Here is a 20373-nt window from a genome sequence, read left to right as displayed (position 1 = left end):
TATTTAGAATGCATACAAAAAGTCCAAACACGGAGTAGGTAGGTATCGATTGTATTTATATTTAAAATATATATATATTCAACGCTATTTTTTAGATGGAAAACGGAATTACTCGCAGTCCAGTAGACGCGCTGTCAAGTCTGCTCTGCATACCGCGGGACGGTGGTTCGTAACCAAATCAGATCAGAGAATTGCGAGGAGATATGGCTTGGGATAATGGTGGATGGAAGGAACTGTTCCCGCCTCTTTAGGAGTTAACGGCCGTAAGAGCAGAAGCGACTCAGAAGTCGAAAGTGCCATAACTAATAAAGTCTGGAGTAGCGAAAGAACAAAGCATGGGGCTTGTCTGGTTTGGTCGATTCTAAACAGATACCTATATACATAATTTTAAAAAGGCATAATAAGTACCTAGTACCTACCTATCCACAATGCAAAATGTTTCGTGATCGCTCATTAAAAAAATATGTGACTTTGTTATCATGCCGCCACGCTGCACCGTGAAGTTTTAATAATCCTATGGTATTTTATTTGAAGAATGCATTATCTGATATTTAAATTTTAAAAATAAAGAGAGGTAATATGAATTCAAAAGTGTATTATTTCTGGTAGGATAATATGTAAAAGTAACAATATCAGACACCCTAATTACCATTTTATCGAATAATAACGATTTGGGTACCTAGATAAATCCAAATCTTTGGAGGAAAAAGTACATACATGTTTTTTTAAGCTTAATATTGATATCGTTTCAAAATTCCACAAATACCTGCTGAAATTTTGACATCGAAAACATTTTTTATAAAAATATCTGCTTTACAAAAAATATGAAAAAGCTTTGTCTTCTTTCTGCGAATAAAATATATTGAACAAAATTTAAAACAATTATCTATGTTATAAAATAAACATGTACATTAGGTTAAAAACTGTAATGGTACATAAAACAAATAATAGAAAAATACCTAAAATAATATTAAATATTAACTATGTAAGAATATAATACGTCAATTTTTGATTACAATAAAAAACTTAACAGGAGGTAGATATTTTTTTAAAGTCTAACGCTTTCAATATTTTTCCTTATTAAACATCAAAGCCAACACGGTTTTTTTAAACTTTGATATTACCAAAATAAAAATACCCAACTGCACCACTTTATACGTCACACTTTCTATACGTACAAAAAAGAGCAAAATCGAATGGTAACATTATTGAATTAATTTTTAATTCATAAAACACCGACAACTTTAGAATACGCAACTGTCACTTTTGAAATCTGCTGTCGTGCTTCGTAGTGGTGCTCGAATATAATATCTGGCCCGTGCTTTGGTTCATTTGTTTTTTTTTATAACTTTTTGGTTTCTTTGACGTGTCTCTGATGTGACTGCGAGTTTTAAATTGTGAACCAAGTATCCTATATATGAAAAAAAAGTTTTGATCTGAATTTAAAATGGATTCTGAAAGATCTCTCGATGACTATCAGAGCCCGGATGAACTTATTTCATCTCAAAATCAAAAGAAAAATCACATAACTGATGTTATAAATCTTATTCAAGATCAAAAGTTTATTGTTGATCAAATCAAATATGCCTTCTCATTAATAGGGAAAATAAATAACAATATAATGATGGCTCAATCAGAAGTCAAGAAAATGAATCAATTACTTCCTCGAATCTCGGCCCTAGACGAAGATGCCAAGTTTTTAGAGACAAAAATTAGCTATATAGAAAATAACCTTCCCAGTAAATTTAATAAGTTATCGATATTGGACGAGCATAATGATAAAGAGAATATGACTTGTGAAGTATGTATCAAAATATTTTAAAATATTAATGTACTTATTTTAGTTTTTAAAGTATTGCAAAGCTGTAAATCAATATTAATGTATTTTTATTTTAATTTATGTAATTTGTTCTGACTGGTATTTGGCTCCGAAGCTACAATTTGTACAATTTTTGTAAGCTTTTTATTTTCGTGAATGCAAGATAATCAGTCTTCAGAAACTATGAAATATTGCAGTTTGAAATACATTTTTAATTAGTAATTCATGTCCACCATGTCGGGAATCGAGCCGGAGACCTCTTGCAAGATAGGCCATCACTCACCACTACATCACATGGTGGGCTGTTTTAGTGGGATAAAATAAGTTTTGTAACGTGCAGTCGAAAACGGGTACCTACGATTTTTTGCCCATGTATCGCTGTCTCGGCCCCACAGCGTTATTCTTCTAACATCGCAGCTGACCCCTGCGCGCTTCATTCCCCGCGGAGGTCTGAAGGAAATCATTCCCGCTACAATATTCACCAAAAGTTCACCTATAAAAGGTCGTGCACTCGCCATAGAAGGCAGAGTTATTTATCTCAGCTCCCATGACGCTTCCTCATTTGGAACAGTCATGTTACAAGATATTTGCTTTCAAACCTGGAGTTCATCTTCTCAGCTCCCAGACCGCTTCTATGTATTTTGGAACAGTCCTGGTACTGTAATCCAAAAGGGTTATCTCATGGAGGTTTGTCTAAGCTACAAGCAGCCGCTTCCATGCACTTTGGAACAACTCATGTACTTAGCCAGCTTCCTGAGATTATTCTTGACGGTCTTCCTGTATTGAGTTGCATAATACTCACTAAGCAATTAATACTTACGTATTAACTTGCGGAGTAGTTTTATAAACTGTTACTGTGAAGGATGTTACTCCGTTTGTCAAAGTCCAGTGTACGGTCATAAATCTTATCCATCAAGTGTAAATGGAATCCCGATGATTCTCAATCCGTGAACCCTGCGAATGTCAAACTGTGTTAATAATTATTATTTTCATTTAATGAGCTCATCGCAGTTTTACCGAATTACTGAACTCGAACCTATGTACAATTTGCTAAATATAAAATAAACATTAAAGATAATTGTGTTGGCTCTTTAGTTTTAGTATAGTCTGCTGTACACACAAGGATTGTCCCAAGTGTATTAAATATATATTTTGTTTCAGGTAATGTGTCGAGATGCCCTAACTCCCCTGCCAATAAGACGACATTTGGACTTCGCGGAGAATATTCCAGCAAGTGCCCAGAAAATCTATGTGCATAAGGACGTAAAATATTTAACTCAACCCGAGTTTTCTAAAATACCAGGGTAAATTATGAGCTCATTTACATTTTAAATATTCATTGCATAAAAGTAATGTCATGAAATTTCAAATGTCGCCTCATTCATTTATTATTTATAAAAAAATATGCATGTGTCTGTGTCCTTCCCGATAACGAATACAGTTCTGCGTGTGAAATAAGAACAAGAGCACTGGACAAATCTTTTTTTTAATCTTCTTCTTCGTTTTTTTCCCGGCCTTTTCACTTCTCAATTCGGGTGTTCTGGCCAGTGTCGAGTATTTTTGTTTTTTTACATATATACACATGTTTTAGTACTATAATATGTACAAGTTAGTATGTTAGTATTTAATATAATATAAACATATAATAATAAAACATATTTACAACTTTACACCATTTACAACTAGATATTTACATAAGATTTTAAATACACGTTTATTGGGTGGGGACAGGAGAGTTAGAATATGAATAGGGAATGGGATATTAATATCAGAGAGGTCGGATAGGAAATCAGGATAACAATCATTTATGGGGCATCCAAGAAAAATATGGTTTAAATCTTCCTCATCTAGCTGACTTTTTTTTAATCAGTGGCTACTGTCAGATTAAAATCTTGAAAAAGGAAATTGAGTAGAGATTAGCCCATCTCGTAGTGTAGTATTTGGCGCATTCGTCTACCATGCTTGAGGTTCCGGGTTCGATTCCTGACAGGATGGACGTGAAATATTTGTCTTAAAGATGGTTCTACAAAGATATACATGTACTAAGCTTAATTGTTCCTGGCGTAAAATAACCTTACCTTTCACCTATCACAAATGATTCAGAAACACCGCAATTTGGAGTACCGATGCAGTGCCCTTTACACCAGTGGGTGCGGATAGGGAAATTATGATAATAGTCCATACCTACACAATGCAGCACTCTTAGCAGAGTCTTGGCAATAGAAGCTGCCTTAAAATACTCCCACATCTCATAACATTGTTGATATGAAGAGAGAGATATTTCTGTGGTATATAACTCATAAAAAATCATGTTTTAGTCAATAGGGTTACTAACCAGAAATGGGCTTGGGCTGGTTCATATAGCCAGAATCATAGACTCTAGATTAGCCATCTCAACCTCTTTTCTTTAAGTTACATACAAATATTTCATACTCGATTTTTTTTTTAATATGTTTATTTTTAAGCACTCTTTATACCACATATATGTAAATGGCAGAAATGCCGTATATAAATAAATAAATGTTTGCCAAGTTATGCGGGCCGCAACACTAAGATATGACAAATAATAATTCATATGGGGAAAAATAGTATTGGTTAAAACCTGTTTGATTCAAGATAAGGGCGTCACCACTTGATAAATCAACAAATATATTTTTGTGAAGTGAAGCAGATTGATGATAATATTACAACTATCATTCTATTTGTAAATAAATATCATACATTATTTATTATTGGTTGGTGTTCTGCCTACCAAGCTTGAGGTCTTGGATTTGATTCCTGGAAGAGTCGATATGAAATTAATATTAGTTTATATGGTGGTTTTACACTGCGACTTTCACTGGTTCCCAAAGCCCAAGATTGATAATTTTGAGTGATGATCGAGTTGCAATTCATGTACTTTACTAATGCAGTGCCATATGCACCACTGGGTGCTGATTGGGGTTTGATAATTACTTATTATAAAACTTTTTGCGTAAATTATGAAATAAGTCCATTTTAATTCTGCATTCTAACGCATTATTATTGTCAATTTGTGTAGAATAGGAAAAGAAAATGCCGAAATTTTATCAGTTGTAATAATTCAACTATTTTTTTAGATATATGCGGGGAAGAGTGACATATGATACAATCAACTCGTTTATAGATAAAATCAATCAATGTATTGATGAAAAATATACTCTTCTTCATTCCAATAAATCTGCTCTGAAAAAAAGGCTCGAAAAAGACAAGTTCACGATGTTCAAGAGGCAAGAATGTCCAAAAACAAAAGGTAAAACTTTAATATAGTATGACACAGACGGGATCCAGTAAGCCACTGTCATTGATTCCTATTTTCAAATTTAAAAAGTTTAAAAGTTTGATTCTATAGCGAGGAAGACCGAGAAAAATTTGGCTCTGTAATATCGCAGTTGAACTACAAATTGTGTCGAAAATGACATGTTCAAATTTCACTTGCCATTTGGAAGAGATACTGTGACGGACAAACAAACAGACAGACAAATCCACACATTTTGTGTTTTGTCATAAAGATTATGTAGATGTCTCAACTTTTAATATGTGAATGTATGGTGATAAAATGCTAATAAAATTCAGATAAAATGTTTTATAGAGAAGCTTATGAAAGGCATGCAGAGACGGTGCCATTTTAATTTCGATTTTGTATAAAGAAGCACATGATGACTACACTTACCAGGGCTGGTATTTTAAACGCTTTTACAGCGCATATTTACTTTCTAATTATGCACTATAAAAGCTTTCGTAATAGCAGCCCAGGGGTGCCAATGTGAATCTTTTCGCTGGAGCAAAGAAGAAATAAATTTTGAAATATTCATGTTTTGCATGCGGCTACACTTTGCTTCATATATGGCCACCTGATGATTAAATGTCAAATAAATATGAACATGTGGAACCAAACATGATGATTTTCATTTAGAACATTATTTCGACCTTAAACATTACCCAAACCACTTACTTAATTAGGTTGAATTGACCAAACCGTATTATTTTTTTGTAATGTCAAACTATGATTTACAATGACGTTTAATCATCAGTGTGGCCATATGGCACCAGATGTATTATTTTAATATACAAGTGTACATATCAACACCTTGATTGAATGAATCTCATGCAACTTCTAGATGTAGGTTCGGCAGTGCAGACGATGTAACACCCTTACACATGTTATGTAAATGTGATGCTTTATATAACAAAAGAAGCCGCATTCTCGGTAGAGCATAGGTCAAACCTGAGGATGAGAGAACTATCGCCTCCTACCTAATAGCCCGTTACTTTAAGGGCTTGGAGGAAATTTAGCAATAGACATGAGAGCACTTGCCCTCAATTTAGTAGCCTGCCTCTTCAAAGACTTGTGCTTGGAGGGTGAGAATTTTCTTTCGGGGGGCCGTCTTAATAAATCTACACAGGTTGCTGGGACGCCAGTTATTATAATGGAATCTAAATACATTTATTTATTATAATTTATTTTAATATACGTCTACTTTTTTTTAGGAAAGTTGTTTATAACGCAAGAAGATTTAAAGATTGCAATGGGTGGAAAGATAGACAAACACACACTGAATTTAATACCTATGCTCAGACATACCGGACGCCTCCAAGAAGTTAGAGATGGAGGACTTGTTAGATATATCACTATCACCGATTAGTTCGTTTCTTTAGACAAACATTCCCATATCTACTTGTATTCGATAGCTCGGTGTGAGGAATCACAAATTTGTAAATTCAAGTTTGTTAAACTCGCAACAAGTGGAATGCTGTATTCAGTCTGACAAAGATCTTTTATATCAATTTAACTTTGCACACAATAATACAATTGTTTAATATAAATACATACTAGGGTTTTCCAAGTTTTTCAAAAAAAGAACCCCTTAACTCTTGAGTTTTTTTGTAGTCTATGTAAATCTGGGAACATAAGCCGGAGTATTAGGAGATGTACCTTGTTAAATCATAATATTTTTCAGGATTAAGTATGAATCTGGTTTTGCAAAGCAACTGAAAAATAATAAAACATCTCATATTATTTTTCAGTTGCTTTACCTTGTAACATTAATTTTAAATGTGTACAAGGACCTACCTATAAATTTGCAGTTCATAAAAAAATATTTTTCCGGGATATAAAAATAAAATTATGATACAACATTTAAAATAGTTTTGTCGGTGAAGCCTGTTTTGATTACTAAACCTGTCTGATTGATTATTAAATTATAGCATGTATGAAGATGCATTTTGGCTATTTGGATGTAATGTACTTAATAATTTGGTTTTGTTTTCCGTATTTAATATTTGATAGTAAATCTAGTTAGCGAGTTAATCGAGTTAGTCTCTTTTTTTGGAGTTACAGTGATAACTTTACTAGATGTATAAAAGTAGATCTGTATAGAATTTTTAAAAAACATGTACCTTTTATGAAATTTATTAATAAAAAATAAAAAAATCGGATTGGGGTCAATGGCGTACTATCTGAGAAAAAAAAAACAATTCACTTAAATAATGTAGTCAATTTAGCATAATTGGGTGTAGTTAATACCCAATTATGCTAAATTGACTACCCCTCTCTATGATTACCGAATGGAGCTTCTCCCTACTATCCTTAGCCCTGTTATAGGTCAAAAAGAATTTCAAGACTTTTAAAAAGTTTTGTAATCATTTCGGCAAATTGGTCATGTCCAATCAATTTAATTCCAGTCAGTGAAGAATTCACTTCCCTCGTTGCTCAATCCAATGAAGTGCATATTATGTACTTCTGGATTAGCTTCTTTCAGCACAAAGATGCTAAAGCTACCAATTTACAGATAGCTCTTTCGAGCGGGCAGCTTTTCTCGTTCGGCAACGAGCAACTTTTCCGTGTATGTGGGCACCGCCAAGGAAACTTATGTCCTCGGATGCGGTGTGCGGTATGTGGTGAGCAAGCTGTAGTTCATATGAAAAAACAATTAAATTCCAAATACCATTTGCAAATTTAAAAACAAAAATAGAAACATCTTGAGTACATAAACTAATTTATGAACCAACTGAGATGAGAAGGACTCTCCTAACCTTGAGGTTATTGGTGGTTCAATTATTTTTGTTGCTAAACTTCATGTATGAACAAAAAAACATAAATTTCTTTGGAAAAGCATTTATAATCATCCACACCTTAAAGATTATTCAAAAATATATCTTAAAAACAATCTTAGAATATAGAAGCACAAAAATAAATTTCTCAGTGTGAATGTCTCGCATACCGAGCGGGAAAAACTGCTGATGTTTCTACTGTTATACAGATAGTTTTGATAATTATATACAAACGAAATGGAAAAAATTGTGAGCGGTTGTTTTTTAAATGTCAATGCTCACCCAAAAAACAACCGCCAATGCTCCATAGAAATAGTGCAACTGAAAAAGACAAATTTTCACTAAAATAATGTTCTCACCGAGCATAGTTATATAATTTCATTAAAATATAATAAAAAAACAAACGAAAATGTGTGTCTGAATTTGTTTACTGATAAGGATTTCTATAAATTAAAAATCAAATCACCGATTGGAATATTCATGTAATGATAAATTCACAACAACCATAGTACACTTAATATATCTTATTTTAGTTTCACATATAAATAATTGATTGACTAATAATACATTGAGAATATCACTATGAACTTTTGGAATATCTCTTCCAAAACTTTTTCACATCATCGTGACCCTGCTTGGTAACAACCATTGTTCTAGTTCTTTCATTTTCCCAAACCAAAACACCCAACTGATGTGCGTGATCTTTCAACACCACATAATCGGCCTGAAATAAAATTATAATTGATTAACAATGGTGATTCCCCAGATTTATGCAACAATATGAATATATTTACTAAGAATTTTGCGATTTAGGAAAGATCGAGTTTTGCTTCCTGAATTTACAAATAGTCTTAAGAATGAATTACAATTTTGTTAGTAAAATAAAACATTTAATAGTTTTTGGTTGAAACTTTAATCCACTTTGATAGACCAATAACTGGTTTCATTGCTCTGAGGACATCGTCAGATTGACGGTGATGGATTGGTTATTGGTCTATCGAATAAATGTGTCAACCTGTCATTTATTAAATATTTTAATTACAATAAACTTTCATCGAATTTAGAAGTTCAAAAGATTTCTTGGATCGTTTTGTCAATAGACAGTTAATATTTGACTTAAACGAGTGTAGAGTCGGATTCCTCACACCATACATAATTTTAATCTTCACACTTTAGTAGAAAACCACTAACATTTTAACAAAATCTATATTATAATATAACAAATAATATGCCATTTGATAATGATTTATTTTTACATAAATAGTTTAAACCTAACAATTGCTATGATAATCATTTTTTAATTAAGTACTACATATTAATCATGAAATGTTAAATTTAAATTACAGTAAAACCCCTAAATTACATTTTTGAAGGGACCGATAAAAAATTTAAATGGAGGGTAGTGAAAAACATTAATTCAGATTTGTTTTTTTTTATTTAAAAGCTTATGGAGCCGTAATGTTTAACCATTTTTTAATTGCAACTTTTTAAATATTATATTTATAAATAATAAATGTCTGTGAAACACAAAAATGGCTGCAATAAATGTTTGCAAAACACTGCTCCGACATTAATTGTGGGAAAAAAACATTAAACAGAGTTTTCAATGTACAAAAATTCCAAATTCAATGGGACTACAAAAATTATACGTAAATGCAAATTGTAAGGAAGTAATTTCGAGGTTTCACTGTATTTCGAAAAAAAAAAAAAATTTGTACATAATATATACACATTTATAAATGAGGTTAATAAATTTTATTTCTTTTTAAAACATTTTTTATCTTACCTGAGAAAGGAATTGATTATACACCACGCCATCTGTGTAAGTAAATCGGTTTCTTTCATTTTCCCATAGTCTTATCTGATCAACTACAGTAGGGGGGATAGAAGACCGCCCTTGGGTATATGTTTCTGATGCAAACATCTGTAATATTTAAATGAAGATAAAAAAAAAAGGAGGAAGAAAAAAATAGTAATGTTTTTATTTATCTCTATGATGTAAATCGACAAACATATTCATTCACTGTGAGTGAATAAGTGATGGCCACAAATATTAAATAAAAAAAACCAGTCTACAATAAATTTCCAAATAGCATAACATCCGATTTATTCACAAGATTAAATAATACGTTGGGGGGGAAAAAATAATTTTGTATTTTTCGCTTTATTTCAATGCTTTATAAAAAGTGTTACAATCATCCGATTTAAGCCAAATATGCGTTGTTCTGTTCGATAATTTGTTGTTAACGAGAATCCAACTTCATAATGCCCCTCTCAGAGAAGCCCTTGTCCCTATTGGCAAAAAACTTGGACAACCAATTTTCACAGGCCCAAGCGCGTTGGCCATACGACAGGAACAGGTGGTAATCACTGGGTGCCAGGTCCAGACTATAAGGTGGATACATAAGAACTTCCCATCCGAGCTCCTAGAGCTTCTGATGCGTCATCAAAGATGTGTGCGGCCTGGCGTTGTCATGATGAAACACGATTCCTCTCCTATTCACCAATGCTGGCCGCTTCTGTTCGATCGCCAGCTTCAAACGGTCGAGTTGTTCGCAGTAGAGGGCAGAATTGAGCGTTTGGCCATAGGGGAGCAGCTCATAGAGTATTCTCTGCCAATCCCACCAAACACACAGCAAAACCTTCCTGGCCGTCAGTCCTGGATTGGCCACGGTCTGGGCTGCGTTGGCTTTCGACCACGATCTCTGTCACTTGACATTATTGTAAGTGACCCCACTTCTCATCATCAGTCACCATCCTCTTTAGAAATGGGTCGATTTTGTTGCGATTCAGCAGCGATTCGCAGATGGAAATTTGGTCCATGAGGTTTTTTTTGCGTCAGCTCGTGTAACACACAAACATCGAGCTTTCATGGTGGTCTATCGGAAGAGGTAATAGTCAGATGGCGCCAGGTCGGGGAGTGCGGCGGGTGCAGAAGGATGTCCTATTCAAGCGATTTCAAGGTGTCTTTCACTGGTTTTGCTGTGTGAGACAGCGCATTGTTGTGTAACAAAATCACTTTGCCATGTCTTTTGGCCCATTCCGGTCGTCTTTCGATCAATGCATGATTTAAATTAATCATTTGTTGGCGATGGCAATGCACATTAACGGTTTCGCCGGGCTTCAAGAGTTCATAAAACACAATGCCGCTATGGTCCCACCAGACACAAAGAATGGTCTTCTTGCCGAAGCAATTTGGCCTTGGTGTTGAAGGACTGGCTTCGCCAGGTGACAGCCACGATTTTCTCCACTTCGGGTTTTCAAAATAAATCCATTTGTCGCCACCTGTCACTATTTGGTACATAAACGATTTTCTTTTATGGCGTTGAAGCAGCATTTCACAAGTGACTGCGATTTTCTATTTGCCGTTCATTCAAATTGTGTGGGACCCATTAGCCGAGTTCGTTGATCTTCCCCATTGCCCGTAAATCTCAACTGATTTCTGGTGACACATTTAATGCTTTTGCCAATTGCTGTTGAGTTTAAGTTTTCTTCTTCTTCTTCGCACTTTTGTGGTCTACCAGAGCGCGCACTGTCTTTCACATTGAAATCACCACGTTTAAATTGTCAAAACCATGTCTCACATGTTCTAATCGATAGAGCGTGTTTACCATATGTTTCTACTAGCAAACGATGACTTTCCACAATCTTTTTCATTCAATTAAATAAAAGCAATGCGTGCCGCAAATGTTTTTTTTTTCAGGCTCAAACATCGACATGATCACTGAACGATACAACAGAGACGCCATTGTTTGGCGGACTCAACTTGTGAGTGTTTGTAGGTTAAGGTTAATGTCAGATGAACAGACTGACATATGCCGCGTACTGTTCGGTGGCGCCATCTCTTAGTGAAACCGAAAAAGACTTATGGTATTATTAATTTTAAGTATATGAAATTAGGACGTAGAATTTCTATAAAACAGTATTTTGGTTTTTGTTAAAAACCTCGTAGTTTTTTTTTTAATCATAAAAAAATTTATTAAAAATTTTACTTTTTGCAGATATTTCGCTTTGCGAAAACGGTCCTCAATTGTCACAATTTATATTTTGTTTTGCACTAGCATAAACCCTAAATTTGTATGAAAAGTACCAGGTCTGATAAAATTGTGACTTGAGCAAGATAAACTGTGCTTCGTAGCGGTAAATCATGCGTCAGAGGGAGAAGACAATATATAATAGAATGACATGCCATAATAAATATTAATTTATTTCTAATAAGAAGTTATTTGGTACATTTTATTTAATACAATATATGTACATACATAATTATGATTGATTCAACTCACCTGCGGGTGAGAATGCTGTTCAAGATAGTTGATAATTTGCTGGGCTGTGATTCCACCCCGTAAGGCTTGTCGGATAGATTCTCTAGTCAACACGCCAACTACCAAATTAGGAAATCTGCAATGATCATTATTGTCATAAAAATATAATCAAACTTAAATTTATGTATGAATGCATATTATTAGGGATAGTCACCATTATGCTATAACAAAATATATTTATTGTTATTATTTATGGTCACTGGGGTATTTGTTCTGAAATTCTGGAGTAAAACTCTGAGATTAATGAAAATGAATAATTGGAATCAAAACGGTTTAATCTGAGTGACACAGGAATTACTAATATTAAAAAATAGACCGCAGTTATGATAAAGCATAATAATAATAAAAGAGTCTTTATTCAATAAAATACACATGTTATTACAATATTAATACATTATGAGAATAAAAACATAGAGTATTAAAACGTAATAGTCCCGATAAACTATTAAATAATAGTTTATCATCGGGTGCTCAGACATTAGTTTTTATTAAGATTCAAATAAGTGTGGACATATTATTGTACACATATAAAATTTAAAAAAATATTTTTTTTGTTTTTGGTTCTTTGAAAAAAAAGACTTTTGAACTTTTCTATTTGTAGTTTTATAACTATCTCTAGCTTGTCGGTGTCAAATTACAGATAAAGTTCATAATTAGCTAATGAAAGCTGATACTGGAAGAAACCGTACAAAAAATGGACCTTTTAAATACGTGTCACCATTGTGGACAATACCAGGGCCTCCAATACAAAGAAGAATAATAATATTGATTTGAGAAAAATAAAATTTTACCTGTAAAGTAGTTCAGTGAAGAGGCCTAATAAAGCCACCTGCAAACTACTATCTGTGTATGCGTACACTCTGTAGTTTGTCTCCACTACAATATATCCAGTGGGAGTTGGAGACGAAGTGGTGCTAATTGTTTTAGGGGTTACACCGCGGGCACAAGCAATGTTTAAAGCTAATCTCGTAGGGTAAAACCTCCCCGCTTTACGCTGAAAATTAAATAATATGGACATTGAATTTTTAAAAATTCAGGAGCGATACAAGTAGCTTTAAAAATGTATATAAAAATAAATTGGTACGCACTTTTCTTTGATACACAAGTCCAAATTCTCTCAAATGTTGTAGAAAAACTAACATATTGCTACTCATTCCATCTGTGCTGTAGTCCTAAAAAAATCAGCTTTTACTTTTACTTATTTTTTAAAAAAAAAATTTTTTATTTTACTTTTATTTTATTTTTGCACCACAACAGGCCAGGAGGCCCAATTACAGTGGTGAATTACATCACAGAACACCCAGGCTTGAGAAAAATCACATTTAATTTTTGTGTTCTCACCGGGAATCGAACCCGGAACCTTCCGTCTGTGAGTCAAGCGTCTTGACCACTACACCACGGAGGCCGCCAATATAATGTACATAATATCATCATGGCCCTATCTGTACCCTGTGGTGCATTGGGCACTGCAATAGTACACCAAATGGAGGGTATATCGATCATTTGTTACATGAAGGTAAGATCTTACGCTTCATGTGCCAGTCCAGGAACAATTTAATGTTGCAGTGTAAAACCACCTTTTAAATAAATAGTTCAGGTCCATCTTCCCAAGAATCGAACCCGGAACCTAAAGTATGGTAGACGAATGCGCCAACCAATACACAACAAGGAGGACTTATCTCCACTCTATGAAAAAAAAAAACAATGTTTCAATTTGAAAAGTTTACTAATACTAATATAATTTTTATTAGTAAATTTTTCAATTGATTAATGAGCGCCAGATGTTATAACATAAAAAGGTACTTTAACATGTCCAGCAAAGTTAATTACTTTGACAAAGAAACACGCCGGCTGCCAGTGCTCTTTTTTATTTGTTGTTATAACATTTTCTTTATTTTTTATTTTCTGACAACGATCTGGATATTTAGCAATCCGGATGACTGAAGTTCAGATAAACGGAGTTCTACTGTACTTTAATGTGACAAAGTCCAGTATTTACTTCAAGCATAATTATTAGATGATTTGTACTTTTAAATATTTACGTAATATGTTATTGAACTGAGTTGAAAAATGTTCTCTTAGGAACTATGACAAGATTTTTTTGGTAATGACGATGAATTTATTTTTAAAATATTTTTTTTAATATAATAAAATGAATTACCTTTCCGAGTGTGCTAAAACTAAGCTGAAAGAGGAATGCGAGGCACTGAGCAGGATCCAACCCACGCTGTCCAGCTGTATGTAGATAGTGTAATAAGAAAAGCCACACTTGCTGGCCAGTATTGAGCAATAGGAACTGGAATCCAGCACGAGTAATAACAGTAGAACCATCTTCTGCATCTCTAAAGCACAAAATCAAATGTAAAAAAAATATTATCAAATTATTTCAAGCTATGCAAAATTTAGACAACTGAAAAATTATAGGCCAATAATATTAATAGGTTATAATAGAGGAACTTCGGAAAGACCAATGGAAAGGAAAAAAATGTGCCAAATGCCGAACTAATGCAGATGGAACTAGCTGCATTTGTTAAAGAAACCCAAATGTGCCCTTTGGTTCTTGCACAAAAGTAAAAATACCATGAAATTAAAAAATTACAATAAAAATAAAATACACATACTTGTCCAAATAAACTATTAAATAATAGTTTGTCATCGGGTGCTCCGGCATTAATTTTTACTAAGGTTCCAATAAAATAGTACAGACATAATATTGTGCACATATAAAATAATGAACGTGTTTTTTTTGTTTTTGGTACATTGAAAAAAAAACAGTATTAAGAAAGAAATAAAAAAACTCAACAAAACCAAATACAAATAAATTACAACAGTTACATGAAGAAACATAAATGCAAGAAACTGAACAAAAAGAACATAAAACTATTTAGCAAAGACAAACAAGGGCAAAACAATAATAGTATACGATATATTAAAAAAAACCAAAGATCAAAAACTTTGAGCTAAACCATGCCAATCCAACTTCATCCCACACTGTTTAGTCGCGAAGAGATCAACGAAAAGCCGGAAGACTTATCCCAAAAAATTCCAAGCCGTGTGATGAATTGACTAATCTACACATTCTGGACATTGGGGCATAAAAACCAAAGTTGCTCTTAGAAGATTTTATAAATAGCAGATTTTGACTTCTGGTGACACGGTTGGGAACATGAAAAGAAATTGATTGCAACAGAGATGGGACATCACTTAAAGCATTAAGTATTTTGAAAATGCATATAAGGTCCATCTCAGTTCTACGTCTCTCCAATGAAGACAGATTAAGAGATTGCTCTATTTCAAAATAAGAATAATTACCCCTTTGTAATCCGAGCAACCATGCCACTTTTCTTAAAAAACGGTGTTGGACAGACTCGATATGGTCAATATGAGTCCTGTAGAATGGAGACCAAATAGGATAAGCGTATTCTAGATGGGGTCGAACTAGTGAGCAATAAAGAGTTTTGATGGTATTAATATTTTTGAAGTCCGCCGTCACTCTATTGATAAAACCGAGAAGTTTGAGAGATTTGTTTACAATATTATCAATGTGTTCACGATAGGAGAGTTTACTATCTAAAGTAATGCCAAGATCCTTTATATATAAATAGTATATTTTAGAATCGCAGCTGCTTTTACCTTGCCATGAGTCCAGCGTGTAATAATATCCTTACAGCATCCACACTGATGCCCTCAGTTTGTTGACTGCCAACCATGTAGTGGAGAACACACTCCCACCTTTCTAATGCATATCCATCTAAGAAGGCCTCGTCCCGTCCATGAGGGTCTTTTTCTAAAGTATTTGACATACTCCATGGACGCCCGCTATAATGAACAAAAAAAACGAAAATGAGTAAATTATCATAGATATTTTTTAAAGCTGTTATTTTTGTGAGTAGAAGAACTGCAAAGTTAAATGTGAGTTTTGACTATCTATTTATTTTATTACATAGTAACTTTGTAAATGTGTAATTTTGAGTATGAAGATTACACGATAATAATAATTTGTAATATTGTGACATAGATACTATTGAAAAATTATTCATAATGCAATTTATTTAAATTATTTTATAAATTCAACATTTTTTTTCTTTTGCCTTTGAAACAAATGAACTTTTTTTTAACATGGTTTGCATTGTTATAAACACGGCGTTTGCTAAAAAACATATAATATTTGCACACAAAATTTATTTAAAAAATATTCAATAAATGCATATTCTTCTTTTTTTATTTTTAAATTGCAGTATTTTAGCCAGCCGAAGACATTTAAAAAAAAAAAAAATTGAATGGTGTTCTGTTTTTTAAAAAAACACAATTTTTCAGACCTAATACGTTTCTGAATTCGTAAGTTGAAAAAAATGACACACCCCACTAGTTAATATTGATTTTTATAAATTTTGAAGAACAGCAATTTTAAAGTTTGATGGGCTCTGAAAAATCGTAATTTTAGTTTACAAGTTTATTTCTAGTGTCAATAGATGCATTGAATATTTATTTATCCAGGATTTTTTATTCACCATAGTAATAATAGTGTGTTAACACAAAATATTGAAAAATGCTAAAAAACAGTCGCATTATATTTAGCTATCATTCAACAGACACAAAATACAAAGCGAAAAAATATGTGAATTTATAATTTGTAAGATATTGTGCACTTTGCAAGAAAATTGTTATTTTTTACTGTCTTTTTAGAAGATTACTGCGGAGGTAAAAAACATACTGAATATATATATATTTAAGCACAAGTAATATTGTATGCAAAAATAGAGAGAAAGTTATGCTAAGGTAAAATGACAAAATAAAGTATTTGCGTTCTTATGATTTCCCTAAATATTTATATTTTTGGGATCATTTTCAACAAGTTGTAAATAAATCACTATTAGAAAATGGGAATCAGGTTGTAGCAGAGTAGGGTTCGAACCTTAAATCTGTCAAGTCCGCGACAATAGATACAATACAAATACAAACAAACACATATTTTTGTTGTAACACAATTTAATAATATGTATGATTTTTTTATTTAGAAGCTTCGCTGGTCTGTCTTTAAACTGTATTTAAAAAATATATATATTATACCATTGTTGACTGTTTGTTTCTTTAAAATAAATAGCCATGGGACCACAACCCAGCTAATAAAAAGGTCCCAAAGGTAAAATATTAATGTTTTTCCAAAACAAAGTTATGATTGAAGTAATGAATGATAATTACCCTCCCAATAGAGCAACTTTAAGATTTTTTTTGAATGATGACGAGAGTATCCAACCGGGTAAACCACCCGGTATTGCAGCTTCCTGCCAAACTGAGAGCTCGTTGAGTGATCCACAAACTTCATTATGTTCTCTGAAACAATTAGCTAAATAAGAATTGTATAAATATATCAAGATAGTACATGTACATTCATAATAACATAGGAAAACAACACCCGTCTACTCCAGGAAATGAACCTGGGTATTTTTGACAAGAATGATTTATATTTAAAAAATTAATATTCTTCTTCTTTAACCTTTCTGACTCCAAGGATCTGTTTGTGTGGCTGTTTTATCTTGGGACGACGACTGCCAGCTATCGCACCACCTCTTCAGGGGTCTGCCTGAGTCTTCTTTCTTCGGGGTTCCCTTGATGTGCGATACGTGGAAGTGTGTCCTCTGCTATTCTGTTGACATGTTCATTCCAGTACCGCCTTTGTTATGTTCCCCATCTTACAATATCAGTTGGCAGATACATACAAGACATAATCTAGGCTGAGAAGTTATGAGATGCGATCTCTCCGAAAAATGAATGATTAAATAAGATACTAGTATAAAATATATGAAACCAATAAAAAGAGTTAGGTAGTGAATGGAAGATGTTAGTTGTCAACAAGTTAAGGGTACTAATTTTTCAAAATAAAATTAATTCCTGCTTCGCTTACCGGATAAAACACATGACCAGGTTCAAATCCTAAAGTGTATGGTTGTTTTTTTTCCTGTGATACAATGAATATGCGTATCACAGTGATTTTTCTCCCTTAATTTGATTAAATACTTATTCATAGGTAAACAAACCTTAGTTAGATTGAGATTCAATGTTTGTTTTATGCATCCATCAACATTCACATCATAAATATTTTTAGCAGTTCTTTCACTGTCCATTTTTTCTACAAGTCCAAACCATGGTCGATAATGCTAACCTAAGCCTGGAAATCTGGACAGATCTCAACATTTGTGCACATAATACATAGTTTTATTGTTATAAACATACTTGGAATAAGCTTGAGTGGCCCACGATGCTACTACTGCTTGTGGTACAGGTTGTTCAACAAATAGAAGACGTATAACGTAGTGTCGCGCTAATTCCAGAAGATCTCTGAAAAAATAAAAAAAGAAAATTCATAAAATCATCATCAAAACCCAATCCGCACCTGATTGGAAATAGGACATTGTATTGAAAAAGTACGTACAGTATATCTCGATTCTTGAAAGGTAAGGTGATTAGTCTTACGCTTCAGGTGTCAATCCAAGGTCAGTGAAATATTGCAGTGTAAAATTACCTTACAAATAAATATTTCATGTTGACTCTCTCTCCCAGGATTAGAACCTGAGACCTCAAGCATGGTAGGCAAAAACATTAACCAATACACTACAAGGTGTACTTTTCTCAGTTGAAAACATGCCAGGATTTTAATTCTAGCTTAAAAATAGAAACATCGTTGATAGTGGATGGAAGATGATTCCACAGTCGAGCCGAATGGACACTATTTGAGTTAGAGAAGAAGGCCGAATTATAGATGGGAGTTAAAATGATGTTTTGAGAATAAGAACAAAAAGATAAACCATGAACTGATAAGCATTGAAAATTTTCACGGAGGTATGTATATAGGAGTGTTAGGATTGTGAAGTACAGAGAACAGAAGTGAGGTGTGGTAGTCTCTCCCTTATCAAATTTCAAGCCATTTCAGTTGCTTAAAATGATCAGATAAGGTGGCCATATTTCCATAAACCAAATATATACCTAATGCATGTATTCTGAAGTCATTGGAGTTTATCAAAAAGTTTACAGCTTAAATCAGTCATGGAAATATCAGTATAATCTACAATGAGCAGTAATAATGCTTTAATGCCTGTACGGGTGAGCATTTGGTACTAATGGGTAAGAATTTTTTGTAATCTTCTAAGAGAGTGTAGACAAAAAAATATTTTACGACTCGATTCATATGAGCTCGCCTGCATAAATTCTTATCTATTAGTACTCCTAGATTTTTCACATATTTCCTGTATTAGATATAGGCATTACTGACATTAAGAGCTTTGGCTACCTTCAAACACAATTTGTGTTTTAGCTGGGTTTATAAGTCAACATTACTCCCTTGTCCATGTTGACAAGCTATTTAATGTATAAGAAATGGATTATATTGCTATCAGTTATGCGATGAAGATATAGTTGTAAATCATTTGCATAGAGATTATATGAAGACATTCTGCTATCGGATTGATAAACAGGGAAAATAGTAATGGTGATAAAACTCCATTTTGGTACTCCAGCGACAACATCAACCTATTTCGATTGATGATCTGGTGTGAGGTTAAGAGAAAAATGATATTATTTTAATAGCCAACAACTTACCGATATACTGCTAAACATATTGTGGGATAACTATAAAGTGATTCCAACATTTGAGGTGTCCGAGTTTTTAAATAATCGTGAAGATCTTTGCACTGTAAATTTGCAGGTAAAGTTCCAGCTACGTTAGACTTTGATTTATTTTGGTCTCCCATTATATGAAGAAGAGAAATTCAAATTCAACTTAAATTCACTTTCAAACAATTATTTCGGCAACTGTCGTAATTTATCACTGTTCGAATTTATTATATATTCAACCAGCATGAAAGTTGTTTTGAAGATTTGACGTTTCCTTTTCTCAATGAACATTGTTCATTTGCCCAAGGTGATCATCATAATGATCATCGCAATCCAGCAGTCAAATTACTAAAAACTGACAGATTTGCTCAGAAACAAATGTCTAAATGGCATTTCTAAATATTACCAAACCAACTTGCTAATGTAATATAATGTCTTCGGTAAACTTTCGAACGACCGAAAATACATTTCCAAAAGTAGATACTATTGTTTGAAAATTTCCTTTTTTAAAAAATGCAATTGGCAAATTAATTTTCAACTGGCAAC

General features: G+C 33.1%; 2 protein-coding genes across 2 annotated transcripts; one reads left to right on the top strand and one right to left on the bottom strand.

The window, feature by feature from the left end:
- Window positions 1-1274: 1274 nt before the first annotated feature.
- On the top strand, window positions 1275-7273 carry LOC148277331 (SKA complex subunit 1-like). Its single transcript, XM_088233012.1, has 4 exons — window positions 1275-1801; window positions 2981-3123; window positions 4918-5090; window positions 6329-7273. Exons 1-4 carry the CDS (start codon window positions 1448-1450, stop codon window positions 6481-6483), a joined length of 825 nt encoding a protein of 274 aa, XP_088089138.1. The 5' UTR covers window positions 1275-1447; the 3' UTR covers window positions 6484-7273.
- Window positions 7274-8301: 1028 nt separating this feature from the next.
- On the bottom strand, window positions 8302-20305 carry mrn (general transcription factor IIH subunit 4 marionette). Its single transcript, XM_088233011.1, has 10 exons — window positions 19813-20305; window positions 18451-18555; window positions 17419-17550; window positions 15850-16035; window positions 14378-14558; window positions 13305-13388; window positions 13008-13210; window positions 12178-12292; window positions 9678-9815; window positions 8302-8615 (listed from the first exon to the last, which is right to left on the bottom strand). Exons 1-10 carry the CDS (start codon window positions 19962-19964, stop codon window positions 8472-8474), a joined length of 1440 nt encoding a protein of 479 aa, XP_088089137.1. The 5' UTR covers window positions 19965-20305; the 3' UTR covers window positions 8302-8471.
- Window positions 20306-20373: the final 68 nt, after the last annotated feature.

This window comes from Micrasema longulum, unplaced genomic scaffold (assembly GCF_059751315.1).
Source record: "Micrasema longulum isolate JH-2025_06_02 unplaced genomic scaffold, ASM5975131v1 h1tg001049l, whole genome shotgun sequence".
NCBI lineage: Eukaryota > Metazoa > Arthropoda > Insecta > Trichoptera > Brachycentridae > Micrasema > Micrasema longulum.
Note: the sequence above shows the minus strand (reverse complement) of the source record. Positions and strands in the feature narration are given on the sequence as shown.

Coding starts and splice junctions, on each gene's coding strand:
- mrn (XM_088233011.1), bottom strand. CDS start 19,964: ATGGGAGACCAAAATAAATCAAAGTCTAACGTAGCTGGAACTTTACCT. Junction 16,036..17,418: donor AAAGTTGCTCTATTGGGAGG/GTAATTATCATT, acceptor TGTTCATTATAG/CGGGCGTCCATGGAGTATGT. Junction 13,211..13,304: donor GACTTGTGTATCAAAGAAAA/GTGCGTACCAAT, acceptor TTTAATTTTCAG/CGTAAAGCGGGGAGGTTTTA.
- LOC148277331 (XM_088233012.1), top strand. CDS start 1,448: ATGGATTCTGAAAGATCTCTCGATGACTATCAGAGCCCGGATGAACTT. Junction 1,802..2,980: donor AAGAGAATATGACTTGTGAA/GTATGTATCAAA, acceptor ATTTTGTTTCAG/GTAATGTGTCGAGATGCCCT. Junction 5,091..6,328: donor AGAATGTCCAAAAACAAAAG/GTAAAACTTTAA, acceptor ACTTTTTTTTAG/GAAAGTTGTTTATAACGCAA.